At 37.0% G+C, this 14,941-nt stretch overlaps 1 protein-coding gene across 2 annotated transcripts in view; it reads left to right on the top strand.

Annotated features, from left to right (window-relative positions):
* The window catches only part of sgcd (sarcoglycan, delta (dystrophin-associated glycoprotein)), a 376,854-nt gene that overhangs the window by 234,587 nt on the left and 127,326 nt on the right, over positions 1-14,941 (top strand). For both annotated transcript variants that reach the window (XM_038295797.1, XM_038295796.1), the window contains one exon: positions 13,391-13,576. In XM_038295797.1, the coding sequence (XP_038151725.1) occupies positions 13,391-13,576 (186 nt within the window). The remainder of the gene's footprint in view (positions 1-13,390; positions 13,577-14,941) is intronic.

Raw genomic sequence — 14,941 nt, forward strand, 5'->3', positions numbered from 1 at the left:
GTTTTGCCAATGCTGTTTGGACCTGTTACTCTAAAAAGCCTTTATTTATGTTCATGTTTGAGACTGTAGCCAGATATTATCAAAGAAAGCTAAACTCAAATACAATAGGGGCAATGTCTATCAAAATGAATGAATGATTATTCAGGAGGTTTAAGGTAGTTTTTAGGCTATTAAATGCCTCGATTTAATTGCCTGTGATTGAGCACAGAGGAAACTATAAGTCACAGGGACTGCAATTTGAAATGATACATGTTTGCAGAATTCAGATTTGTTAAATAATTACTTAATTTGTAATTTTGAATTAACACTCGAAACTGAATACTGTCATGCACTGATTTTACGAGACGTGCTTTTAATGTTATGGATTTTACTTGTGAAACTTGTGAATGCTACATGCTAAAAGAAGGGACGTTAAAACATGCAGCAGGCAGTTGCACTCACAACATTGTTTCTACTGTCCTGGAAATGCCTGAGGTGCAAAAATTATCAACGATTAAAGCAATATGTTTGCAACATTTAAAGAGAAGAGTTATTGATTTGATCTTTGGACAGCGGAAGACAGATTATAGAGCAAATCCCAGGGTATGCTATCTGTAGTAGCTAAATTATGACCTTTGTTTTGTGTTTCTTCATCAGGTTTTGTTTTGTCCTTCCCTTAAATCCAAAATTGCCATGGTCTCATATTTTCGGTGCAGAAAGGGTTTCTAATGTAGCTGTATTCTTACTTTTTTCTCTGCTTTAGGGATCTTAATAGCACAGGTGCTTAGTCATTCATTTTCCTCTGTTTTTACAAAAGCACCAACACAACCATTTGTCATATTCTAGTTATTAAGTTCCTCTTTTAATTCCAAGAACCAAAAAGCCACATTCTGTTTGAAGCCATTACATATTTGCTAAATATGGAAATTCATACTTGGTTTCCAGTGGATGACTTTTTTGTCTTTTTTCTTTTTTTTTAGAAAGTGTATTTTAAGGTTGAAAAGAGGCTAGTTTTACAGGGGTTGTAATCAATTTCTGAAAGACCCCTGAAATTTTATAACCGCTGTTTTGTACATCCTCACTCCACCTTATCACTTTTTGTCAATGTGTATGAACACAAATAAGCCTTGAGAAGTTCAGCTGAACTGTTCTGCAAACAAAGTTATTGTTATTATTCAGCACCAGTGCTCCCCTCGAGGGTGCTTCCACTGCAAAGCATATGAGTGTTTATGGTTCATGACACAATTATGATTAAGATGTTAGCCTCTAACAGTGAGGAGGAGGGGGCGGAAAGGGAATGAGAGGTGGAGGCTGGGGGGGAGGCTGGAAAAAAGAGACAGGCAATTTAGCATCAGCAAGCCTCTGGTGGGATAAAGGCGAGCAGCACAGTGCTGACCTGTCTCTGCGCTTCCATCTGATCTGAGAGGACTCTCTACCCAAACATTAGCCCTCTCTCCTTGTTTTCTGCCCCATTTCTTCTTAACAAGCAGTATTTCTATTAAACTCTGAAGCTGTGTTCACATTTCTTGCCTGTTGGGTCACATCTGGGAATATATCTCTCTAATGTGCCGAATCAAACTGAACAAACTGTTTAATTTAAAAACACAAAGCACTTGCTTGTAAGCTGCAGCTTTGGCACAGAGGGTGGTGACTGATGGAACTGTCTGTTGCCCCTCCTCATGGTGTTATGGTGTTTGAACTAAATGTTAGATCATGAGACAAAAAAAAAACAGTTACTTTAGAGAGAAGGCTGAGTTATGCAGAACTGGACACTCATGGAAGAAAAAATAAACATCCTGACATCACATCCCTTGACAGAATCAAGCAAGATCAGGAACGATCAAAAGGAATAAGTCTGATAAGAACTACACTACTGAATTATTCTTTGTGTGCAGACTTTAACAGCAGAGGGCCTGCAGGAAAACTAGCTGTGAACCACAAAACTTTGAAACATACAATTAGACAATTGTTTTTCTTTGCGGTTAAGAAGCACCGACCCACAAATTGAATCCCTGGATTTAGTTGCATATCTACACTTGAATCTTTTCCTGTTGTCATAAGCCATAGATCTCTATCTAGATATAAGCATCTGAGTGTCCTCCAAAGGGCGGTTTGGTTCTTCCTCTCAGAAAAAGTGAGGACTCCTGTAAAGTCAGATGAGGAGGTCCAGGCATCTGATCAGGTTCCCTCGCTTTGAAAGTTTTTGGGGAAATGTTCTATAACCAGAAGACCATAACATAGACCTAGAGGCATATAGAGGAACCGATGTATGTAGCCCTCCTGCTCCAGGGATTTTTCAGGATCTTCATTTAAGGGAATTAGTTTACCTCCTTGCCTGCTTGTGCTGTATGGTTGAGTGAGTTAATGGACAATGGATGTACAAACTCATGGCCAAGAGGTGCAAATGCCTTGCAAATACATGAACTGACAGCAAACCCGACAAATGTTCTAATTACAAAAATGAGGCATGTAAGCACAAGAATGAGACTAATATACAAGAAAAAAAATAATGTAAATTCAGAAATCAAATAGCTGTAAAGAAATAATCCATTGCAAATATATAAAAGAGCTAACACATAGTAAAGAGAAAATCTGGCAAGTAGTTTGTTATTAGTAAATAAAACCTGCAAATTAGTTTTGCATAATGGGAGTGCTTCTATGGGGAGTCCTCCTTCCAAATGTTTTCTGGGCAGGCATCCGGTTTTTGTAATTGCAAAGGATCTGGTCCATAGGCCTTCAAATAATGTCTATGGTCTGCTGTAATATATGTTGATTACCGTCCGCCTCTCATGTTCTCTGGAACCCTTTTGTTGAGATCATTTTCAAGTTTTCTTAACTTGCAGGTGCTTTTGCCACTTGCAGCATTTTCCTTGGCAGTGTTTTGTGTGTTTTTTGATAGCATCATTTATGTATTTGCAGCTTGTTTGCTTTGTGCTGCTCCATAGGTTTTGTTAAGGCAGTATTTCTCTTTTGCAGCATTTTCCCTTTACATGTGCTTTTTATGTTAGTTTAATTTTTGGTTTTGCAAGTCAGATTTTTGCATTTTGCACCTCATGTTTACACCACTCAGCCACAGTAATAGACACTAATTGTTGGTGATGGGAAAAAAAGAGGGAACTGCAAACATTTTACCATTCTCAGAAAGACCTGAAAGTAAAACAGCAGATTTTACCAGACTACATAGGAGCCCAGTGTTGGTCTGAAATAACGAGCAGAAATTCAGGGAACCACAGAGTATCTGGCAGGAGCCTATGCTGCCTGGAAGTCATTTATGGAACAGCTACTAACATAAACCTTTGCATTTCTGCCTCTGCTCATGGAAAATCTTTGTAAATTCCCATTCCGCCTTTTTCAACATGCCTGTTGGCCTGTGAGTTGCTACTAATGGTTGTTGCTAGTTTGTGTATTTATAAAGTCAGAAGGCGTGCAACCTCCAGTAATGGTCTCTATGTTGGCATCAGCTATCACCCTCACACTGCATCTATAAAAGTCATAATGGAGAGCTGCCTGGCTATTTGGCAGCAGGATTGACCAATAACATTTCGTAAAACCTAATTTCTTTCCCTAATCAGAGACAGGCTTTGTTTGTGGACCATTGGGTTTTCGAGCTGCTCTGTGCATGAATAGCTGGCTGAGTGAGTGGCAACATTGGATGGCACCTGTGGGAGGGGGGGGTCTCTCAAAGGCCAATGATTTGATTTGCCACCAATTTGCCACTTATTTTCTTTCTCCTCAGCTCCACTTTCTTAACACACACACACCTCCACTCTGGTGAGAGAGGCCATTATTTAGCTTCCAACCAAGCCCCATTTAGTTTTCCCAGTCAGGGCGTCCCTTCAGACTTTATTGGAAAGCTATCAGTGCTTTTGTGCATGCACAAAGAGTCTGCAGAAAGCAGAGAGCAGTTATATTTCATTACCGCGTTGCATTTATTTGATTTGTGATACACTTTGTGAGGAAAGTGGATCAGCGCTGTGATAGCATGTATAGGTGGAGACAAGAAATTTGTCCAGCAATAAGCACATTTATAAAAGTTTGAAAGCTACTGGGAATCGGTTGGTGGTGTTGGGACTTTTGATTAGAGCTCCTGTATTGTCAGGGGGCCAGATTCTGACACTGCATGATGTATTTTTACTGCTGAGTTAATATTTCCATTTTTGAAAGCGAGAAGTGGAAAAAGCCAACTGCTGCAAGTTGTTTGCTTTTAACCCCATTCATGTGCATTTCAATTTTATTTTACAAATTAAGAATACTAACATCCAAGTCTTTTTAAACTTCTTCTAACCTCTATCTATGGAAATAAACATGCATTAGATAGGCATTTATTAGATTTAGACAACCCTTTTATGTCCATCTCTGATCTAATTAATTAACATTATTATTGTGGAAATTTCCAGACCAAGCAGCACATCTGGATCTTATTTTTTTCTGTGCCATGCTGTGATTGCTTTTTCTAAAAGAAACACAGAAACTCTCCAAAGATGGCTCTCTTCAAAGGGTTTAGGTCAAGTTGTGTGACTGGATTTACTCTAATACTTTAGCCTGAACTGGTCACGTCCAAATTGCAAATGCAAACTGTCTGCTATAACAAATGTTTAATATGGTAGACTAGACAACTCCCAAGGATTATAGACGCTGTAAAGTAGAAATGCTGTAGTTGTGTGTTCTTAGATTATTGCACCACAGGGACATGTTTAATTAATCACCCATTCAGAATTCATATTTAAAAACAGAAACTAAGCATTTACAATTGGGCTTCAATTAATTTATAAGTAATGTAAAAATGTCAGTTTTCTCTGCCCTAAGAAGCTGGGGGCCTGTCCACTGCAGCAGAGACACACCCAAAAAAATCCTGAAACAGAAATACTGTAGCAAAAACAAAATTTTATTTTAGTATGACAATTCAAACATTAAAGAGATTTTTTCACATGTAGAACACTTGAATTATTTCTGCTTAGTTTCTTCTCCTGCTTTCTATCAGAACCAGTGGGATCCCAAACTAAGTTCATATTGCTGACTAAGACACTTAATCATATTTACTTTAAAATCCATCTCAACTTAAAAAATAACAGCTTTTTTTGTTTAAGTTTGTTGTTTTTATGCTTCAGATTACACTTCACTATTTGAAATAAGTCTACAACTCTTTAAAGGAATAGTACACCCAAAACATGATTAGCCTTCATTTTCTACTCACCCCCATGCTGAACAACACTCTGGAGTACTTTTTTGATATCTCAAATGCATCTGGAGATCTGGGAGGCTTCTTGCTGTCTGCTGACATTCAAATAATGGAGGTCTATGGTGACCGAGACAGAAAGGTCCATAAAAGTCCACAAAAAACGTGTCAATATTCCTCCATACTGCTCGTCCAATGTATTCCAAGTGTCCTGAGTGGGTAGCATCCAGAATTTACTCGAAACGAAGTCATTTAGAATGTTTTTAGAGCATAAACAGTAGTGTATATGATTTCCTGAAAGCGCGCACATGCGCGTTCACGAGCCTACGGAAGCCGGCAGACCAAACCAGATGAAAGTGCGCATTCAGCGTCTGCTCTGCCAATAATGCAAGCGTAGAAGAAGAAATGTGCTGTTTATCTGTGCAAAGAAAGAAACAACGAACGAAAAATGTCTGAGGACTTCAGTGTTGAGGAAGAGCATGAGTTCTTTGCCGAGCTGAATGCGCTGGTTTGGTCTGCCGGCTTCCGTAGGCTCGTGAACGCGCATGTGCGCGCTTTCAGGAAATCCTATACACTACTGTTTATGCTCTAAAAACATTCTAAATGACTTCGTTTCGAGTAAATTCTGGATGCTACCCACTCAGGACGCTTGGAATACATTGGACGAGCAGTATGGAGGAATATTGACACGTTTTTTGTGGACTTCTATGGACCTTTCTGTCTCGGACACCATAGACCTCCATTATTTGAATGTCAGCAGACAGCAAGAAGCCTCCCAGATCTCCAGATGCATTTGAGATATCAAAAAAGTACTCCAGAGTGTTGTTCAGCATGGGGGTGAGTAGAAAATGAAGGCTAATCATGTTTTGGGTGTACTATTCCTTTAATGTTAGTCGGATGATATCTCACACTCCATTCTTCCTCTCAACTTTATTCACCATGTCTGCTGACTTCATTATTGTGGTTAAGTACCGGAACTGCTGTCTCACCAGGACCTACATGGTGATTATCTTTTTTTTTTTTTTTTTTTATCCATTCCATTGCTGGTTCATGCCTTCGGCAATGGCATAACCGCCTGCTGCTGGGGAATATCCATAAGAACCACTAGGATCTCAACTCCAGAGAATCTCTCTGAGAAAGTAAAGTCATTAACCATAGCCTGCAAAGAAATAACGTTGGAACCAGAACCGTCCACATACAGAAAATATAAAGACTTTTACATAACTCTATTAAACCGGGAGAATTTTTGGATGTGACTTGAATAAATAGTATCAAAACTTAAAAACCAAAGCATAAAAAATCACTTTCCTTATTGACTGTATTTACAATAAAACCGCTGATTTGCATGAGTTTGTACAACTTTGTACTTTAAGATCCTGGCAGCTGTCTCTGATTAAACGGCAAAAGGGTGAGATTTACTTTATCTTATAACAGTTAAATGAGAAATAATGTCTGTAATATTGCTTAAATAAGAGAAAAGTTACCTTAAACCAGGTACCAAAAGTTTGACCTAAAAATTGTGGAGCTACAGTATTGAGTTATTTTTAGGAAATCAATTCTATGCTGATGTTTTAACATTCTGAACATTTGACTTTAACACAAGTGTGTGTAACCGTTTAATATAATGCCATATGATGATTATCTTGATTTGATGCAAAACTTCACAAACAGCTTCAATTGTTAACACAATTTGGTAAATGGCAATTCTAAAGGAAAATATAAGTCCTAAAAAGAACATGCAAGTTATTACAAAAGCTATCATGACACATTTTACTTTTCATTGAAAATTTGTTCTACAATAAGTGCTTGTGTTAATTCTAGTTAAACAAAAAAGGCTTAAAATAATATTGACACCACAACTAACTAGTCTTAGAGACAGAAAAGAAAAACGGCAAGGTGTATTACAATATATTGTATTCTTTGATGTTATATACAGCAATAACTGCAGTACAGATTTTTTGGGTCATTAAAGGGCTTTACCTAATTAGTAAATGCTTTTATACACGAGTCTTCAGCCTCTCCGTCTCACTCAGTTTGAGTTGTGCTTTGCCACCAATGCACCGAGGCTGTTGCTGCACCTGGAGATGCTTGGCAGCTTCCTTAGTCAGTCTGGCTTGTATACTTATTATTCATAAATCCATTAGAAAAGGTGCTGCACTTGATATTGAAATCATTTGTGACTTTTTCAGCTCTTTCAATTTTTACAAATGTTTTCCAAATGCATTAAAAATGTATATATGACTACAAAACTTTCCACTGATACTCTGGAGTTGACATCAGCTTGCCAGGTTTTACTGACATAATCTGTTTAATTTTATATCAGGTTCAGGGTCAGTTATCTGAGCCTGTCACTGCAGACAGGAAATATCAGAACTAATCTGGGGAGAGGAAATGGGAACGCTGTCTCCCTGCCTTTGGATTGCGTGTTTTTACTCATAATCAGGCTTTGTGGTGTAAATAAATCTCAGAATAGTCTCCTCTAGTGGACTGGACCTGGTTTGCACAGGTGATGGGGTTAGTTCTGAGATCAGGAGGTATCATGAAGGTCTCTCCTCTTTCTTGGATTCACAAAAACAGTAGAGAAAAGCAAGTGATGCAGAATCAGGTGCTTTATTAGTCCACACTAACACAAGCTGTGGTTTTGCTGTGAGAATACTGCCAAGGAGCTGATCAAAAACTTTGGTGTCTGATTGGCCGGAGCAGGTGGTTGTTTATGAAAAAATCTGATCTAAATAGTGAGCATGAGTAAGAAGACCTGCTACAATGGGCTGACAGAAGAAATATCTACCGAATTGGGTTCAGTCCGATTGACTTTAGATCACTACAAATAGTTCTACAAATGTATTATTTTCTTGTTTCAGAAAAAAAAAAAAAACACAAAATCAAACAAACAACCTCAGTAATTAAAAATGAAGTCTTCAAAAGATGGTGTCATTAATGGAGAAAAAGAATATAAAAACCTGGCTTTCTCGAAAAATGTCCACAGGAGGAAAAATCCTCCACAGGCTTAAAAAAAAGAAAAAAGGGGGAAAAAAATAGATTTTTGTACTTAGCCATATATACATTTTCTAACATCAAGACATTTTCTCAGGGTTATGAACTTTTGGGGAAAATAGGATGCTGATTCACATGTTTACAGTCCCATCACAATGATTTCACTACAGTGAATATCAAACTAACAGTCAAGCATGGTGGTGGTAGTGTGATGGCCTGGGGCTTCTGTGATGCTTTATGTCATGGTAAAACGACATGGTAAAATCTTGAGGGAATGTTTAACGATTAGTTCATGATATTAAACTCAAGTCAACGAGATGAGAGGAGAGCAAATTCACTTCAAAGTGGCCTAGTCAAAGTTCAAACTTGTATTTGATGATATCACTAATCTTAAACCAGCTGCATTGCTGAAATTAAAAGACAAAAGTGTTACAAAATAAATAAAGCTAAAATAATACATGCAAACCAAGCATTGAGAGTTGCTTGGTTTGCACCAGAGAACTAAAAGACCCTGATTCTGAGCTTATTTTATTTAAGACAAAACAATAACAAATAAAAACACAAAGCTTTAATAATAAGTGTCATTAGCTCTGTACTGTAACATAAAAGATTTACTGAACAAACACCTCTGTGCTTCACTGCCACCAGGTGGCATTAATATATTAGTATATTAAAGTTAATTAATTAAACATTAATTAATTAGATCCAACACTCAGAGCTTAGAAATGCTGATCAGTAGATAAATAACTTTAAGACTGCTTCTACAATAAGGTGTATTTTGCTTCATGATTGGCCAATGCAGAAACGACAAGCCTGTTGGTTGCTATGGTGATTGGGAAGATTACTCCATAGAAACATGGACAGGAAATCAGGCTTTAAAACAGCCACCTAATGATAAAAAAATACAAATAATTTTGAATATATTCTTTGAAACCCTTTTTTCGGGGTTTTGATTATTTTTGATGTGCACTCTCTGCACTCTGAAATGATTTAACAGAAAACCAGAAGTCCTGTAGCAGTTTGAGATGCACTGGATGAAAGTATAATAAAATGCCTACATTTTGATGAGTAAACTTGGATGCATGGAGAACAGATTGTGGAGATGAAAGTAGTTGGAACATTCAGTAATTCACAGAGAAAATGTCCCTGGTGTGTGCTATCGTCATACTCTAAGATGAGCAATATCTTGGAAAAGAATTAACTCTCATAAAGTTCGAATTCATTTGAAGTGGTTAAAATGTTTATTGCTTGTTATCAGTACAGCTGAGCCACTGACCTCCAATGAGGGATGGGTCTTATTGTTTCATCAAAGGGCTAATATTGTCAGTTTGTTTTGGTTTTCCTTACAAAGCATGTACACTACAATATACATCACTGCTGTGTAATCCTGCACTTTAATACTGATACTCATTACATAATGGAGAAAAAGCTTATATTTACGTGAGAGAAGTTTTCTTCTAATGATTTGGCACTAAGATGATTCTCTGGCTTTGGAACCCTGATCCTGTTCTTGGTGAAATTGTCCTTGACCGCTGGTATCAAGGTGTTTCCACACTTGAGGTGTTTGGTAATTTATATAAAAGTCTGCTACCTTCTCCTTTAGTGTGACCAGTGCTTTCAGATGTGAACACAGTAATCACAACATATGGACAAAAACAAACAAACCATCCTAGAGTTTGTTAGGAACCGCAGAGAGACCATCGTGCCCAAATGGTATTGGAATGGTTCCCAGCAAATTCCATAGTGGTTCATTGCCACCTGAATGCTGAACAGCTACCAGGTGTACGCTGAGCAGTTTATCTAGATTTCTTCCTATTGCCAAGTTTGTGTGATGCAGAACAGCAAAAAAAAATATGCCTTTTTTTTTTTTTGGAAAATATTTTAAGCCCTATGCATCTCTCAAGATATCTTCTGAAACATCTTCTTATAGTTAAGGTGTGTTTTCTACTAGCCACGAACACATCATCTACTTCATGTATTAAAAGTTGGCTCTCCTACTTTTAACATAACTGACCATTAAGAAAATTAATGTATATTGATGTAAATACAACTTTTTTTCACAGAATTTGTTCATGATATTGCATAATCTGAATTGCTATATAAATGCGGTATTAATGCACAGATGAGAAATATTTTCAGTGTTGAGGTTTTTAACATTTTTCTAATTAGTGAATAAAATATAAAACAAATCTGTTGAAGGAAATCATTAATTAGGGACCCAATTTCTCCAATGTAAGTCAATCAATCTCATCAAGTAAAGCAGTTCCTCTTAGACATTAAGGTATTCTTTGACCCCTCTTAGCTCTTGACTATTTTTAATGGTATCATTCGCATCAGCTAAAGTAAAAACTCCCTTTACAGATCGAAGATGTTTTGCTGACTGCGGCTTTGGTGTCTCCTGCAGCTTTCAGCACTTTTTCCCTGTAGCCCAGTCTTCTGCCATTTGTTTTAGTTTGGGGTAATGCGTGCGGCTGTCAAAAACGATTATCTTTGAAAGTGTGAGGCTTGCCCTGCAAAGTGCGCTGGACAGTAAATTGTATTTTTCCACGGAGTTATTAGGGCATTATTATAGCAGTGCTGGAAGTGAACAATGCCTTATCGTCCTCACAGCCATACAATTAGAATCATCATTAATCGCTACTATCAGCACATCAGTGGGCCGGAGGGGTTATAATAGAGTTATAGACCACTTATTGGGTAATCAGTCAATGCGATTGCTAACTAAACTGTCTGTCATGGTGCCAAAACTGAGGTGCAGGCCATTGGCTTAACAGAGAGGACTGGAGTATGTGAGTGGAATGTTTATGGTTACACTTCTGTTCAGCTCTTCCCTTTTTATTATCAGATTTAAGTGCTGCTGGATGTTTCCGTGTAAATCTTTGATGGATGTCTGGAAGGTTACGAAAACAAAAGGCCAAATGAGTCCAAAGGCAGGTTTTCTTTAGTTTAAATAAACCATGCACACATGGTACATTAGGCCGAAACAAATTAGATGTAAATGGTCTTACTTGTTGACGGTGTACTGAAAGGCTAGCCTAATTAAGGCATGCTCCAGTTAAGCTTAACATATGACTACATGCAACTGAGTTCACTGCATGCAAACAGACAAAACCTTAATGCAACAATGGCTTAAAGCAGGGTGCATGATTCTGTCCAGGATGGGAAGACAGGCCTTTTTAACCCTTTAATCTGTCTATGCGAACAAAGTCATGTTCCAATTATGAGGTGTATTGTATTTCTCCAATAAAATGTTACGGAACAAGATTGATTCTAGAAAAGAAAAGCAGCTGGCACACATTTAAAATGACCGTGACTTACCAAAGGAGATTTATTGATATATATATATATGTTATATATATATATATATATATATATATAGATATAGATAGATAGATAGATATTGATATGGATGGATGGTTAGATGATGGATAGATACTGCAGATAGATAGATATTTTTGTGTAACCATAATTTTTTAATTGTTAGATTAATTGGTCGATCCCCAGAGAGCAGAGGACACATTCTTGCTCTGTTGAGTGTAGTGTAAGGACCTATTAGGAGCCCTTTATATCTTGCGGTTTGTTACAAGCCGAACAAACCAACTTAATATAATTATATAATATAAATATATGTATATATAAGTATATATTTCTTCATAGATTAATTTGGTCCAATATCATTTCAAGAAAATTGTTTCAATTCCTGTATGCTGGTGAAGGTTCTCAGTTATCCAGGTCATAGTCATTCCAAAAAATTAAAGACAATCTACTGGACTTTGTTTCCAAGTTTGAATAAGTTTGGCTTCCCATCCAGGAACCTTTTTCAGTTCAAAATGTCAGGAATAGCATTGAGTTCCAGGTTTTATACAGTAGCCCAACAAAGCCTTGTTTTTGTTCTAAAAACATGCAAATTGGAACAGACTGTCTGTTCCAATTTGTTTTTCATATTGTGGAGTCAATTCCTGTACAATCATACGTTTAGAAGGAAGCCTCCATCAGTACTGGGCTCAGTAGGAACAGCTAACTGTCATAAACAGATCGGGTTCTAAAAGCAGGAGGGGCATGTGAAAAAACACAAGCCCATTGAACCTTGAGTATTTTCTGCCACAATAAGTGTACATAAGAAATGGCAGCATAAATTAATTGATTCAGGAAATTACGGGTAAGATGCAGCTAGATACAGAAGCTTTGAGTAATTCAGCAATGTCTCTAAATGCTGGACTCAAGAATAGATTCAACAGATAGAGAAAAGGAGTTAAGATAAAGGGAAGTAAGAGCTCTGTAAATATTTTTATCCATTAAAGAAATGGGCAAACATAGAGGACCTGAGTCAAAAGGCATTTTTTATAGGTGATAAGCAGCTTTGTTATTGGCACCATCCAGGGAAGAGATGAAGCTAAATATGGATACTAAGCCAGTAATACTGATTATAACTGAATACCATGTACTGTCAACTCAAGTCAAATGTATTAATAAAACAGATTGGAAAAATTGGCCAAAGAGAGTAATAACAGCTAAATAGCAAAGAGCAATCAGGAAAGAAAAAAAGCGTCACAGTTAACGCAATAGAACAATGAATAATTTCTTTCAGCAGACATGTACTTTGAAGCGCTGGGTCAGAAGCAGGTCTGTTAAAAGGAAAAAGCAATAGCAATCTGTTGTAAACATTCAGAAAATAAACACAGTTAAACAGGAGTGCTGAGCCACAAGTATTTTCTATGAGATGAAAAAAGGAGTTTAGTTATTTGCCACAAAAATAACAAATTATGGAAATGAAAACCCTAATAACTGACAACAAAACTTCAGTTCAAACTTTATATTCACCAAACTGAGTAAATGAAACCACTAACCTTGTTTTGCTTCTTTTTTAATGGCATTTAGAGGCTCCCAAATAGAAATTATTGATTTTACATCCTGAGAAAATATTTGTCACTAAATTAGACTAGACTGTCCTGCTGGGAAACTACCTACTACAGTGAAGGTCTATTAGGAAGACAATTGATAGAGCAATTGGGAAAGCTTTAAGGAACAGGGTTTCTTGCAACTGATGAAGGCCTGTGATAAAATACACGTAAATTGTATGTTTTTCCAAGTGCAACGTGGTTCAGTTGCAGTATTTTATGTAAAACAAACCTGTCATTCCAGACCAGTGCCAAATAAGCAGAGGACAAATACTGACATTTGTAATCCACACCAGCGCTGGCATGTTCCCTTAATAATTCTTCATTCTCCGTCTCTCCTCAGATGACCCAGGAACAGTGCTCTCATAGGAACAATGTCCAGAGTTCAGAGAAACCACAAGTGTACAAAGTGGGAATATACGGCTGGAGGAAACGCTGCCTTTACTTCTTCGTCCTGCTATTAATGATCCTGATCCTGATCAACTTGGCTCTAACCATCTGGATCCTCAAAGTCATGAACTTCACCATTGTAAGTCATGTTTTGTGTATTTTCTTCCTCTGAAAGCCTCTGACTCCTGTTCTACTTTTTTTTTATTTGATCTATCACCTGATGCCAAAAATATGGGACAGATTTATATGTTATTTTCACACAGATGATACATTTTTCATTGAAGGGCCTTAAAAGCCACAGCTGCTGCTGCACATACAAGTTGCGCAACACTACAGGCATTAATCCATTCAGTAGCCTACATTTTCTGATGATTCTACATGACATGAAAGCATGAGCCTTGAATATCTAAGTTGGCCTAGTTATACTTCCTGGGATGATGAATTAGATGTTGAGTGCTGATCTGAGGTCTGTAGCTCTCTTGGACATTTGCAGGTTTCAGGTTCCACATTTTAAAACTTGATTTAATAAAAATACCTAAAGAATGTCCTTGCTACATTTATAGGATAATTTTATAAACATTAAGTAAATATTATTGAGTTTTCTGGACATATATAATCTATAATCGTCTGCTTTGCACCTGTCTGTCCCCTCCGCCCGTCTCACCACCATGGGGAGCAGAGCATTCAGCCGCTCTGCCCCCCGCCTCTGGAACTCTCTACCACCCCGAATTAGAAACACGGACTCAATTCTCCATTTTAAAATGCAACTCAAAACCCATCTGTTCAAGATTGGTCATTCTCTTTAAATATCAATTTCACTGTCACAGCCTCAGTATTTTTTTTTAATGTTTTTATTTTTATTTTTTTTGACACTGTTTTTATGCTTTTGTATGGTGACCTTGAGTGTCCAGAAAGGTGCCTTTTTAAATAAAATGTATTATTATTATTATTATTATAAGATTAATGGAGGGGGGTCTCATTTGCCATGTCTATATGTGGAATATAGACTAATCTTTGCTATTTAATGTTCTATAGCTTTTTATACCAATGATTCCTTTGCTTTTTTTTTTTTTTTACCAGAAATTATTATGAAACAGTGGAGAGAAAAAAAATGTCTAGAGCTCCGCAGGGTTGTATTAGGGGTCTCTGTTTTTCAGCTTTTAATTGTCCACCTTAAAAACGTTGTAAAAGCATTGAGGGGAGTATGTACCACTTTTCCATTTTAATTTTTTGTGGATTAGTTAAAAAAAAACACTGGATTCAATTCAATTAAACAATACTTTCTCTGAGTATTTTTTACAAGCTGCAAAATAGCACAGATCAGTCTATCAGGAGTGTACTTAGAAAGCTGTTGAAGGACACCTTAATGATAGGTATATTCTAAAGTTGATGTGAAAATGACAGCTCAATAGATGATGTGTTACTGTTGAGTTTTAGATTGGATAAAAATGAAAAAATATTTTGATAGCCAAGAAAATGTAGCAATATATACTGTATATGATTT

The sequence above is a fragment of the Cyprinodon tularosa genome, unplaced genomic scaffold (assembly GCF_016077235.1).
Source record: "Cyprinodon tularosa strain WSP-4 unplaced genomic scaffold, ASM1607723v1 ctg36, whole genome shotgun sequence".
Classification (NCBI taxonomy): Eukaryota; Metazoa; Chordata; class Actinopteri; order Cyprinodontiformes; family Cyprinodontidae; genus Cyprinodon; species Cyprinodon tularosa.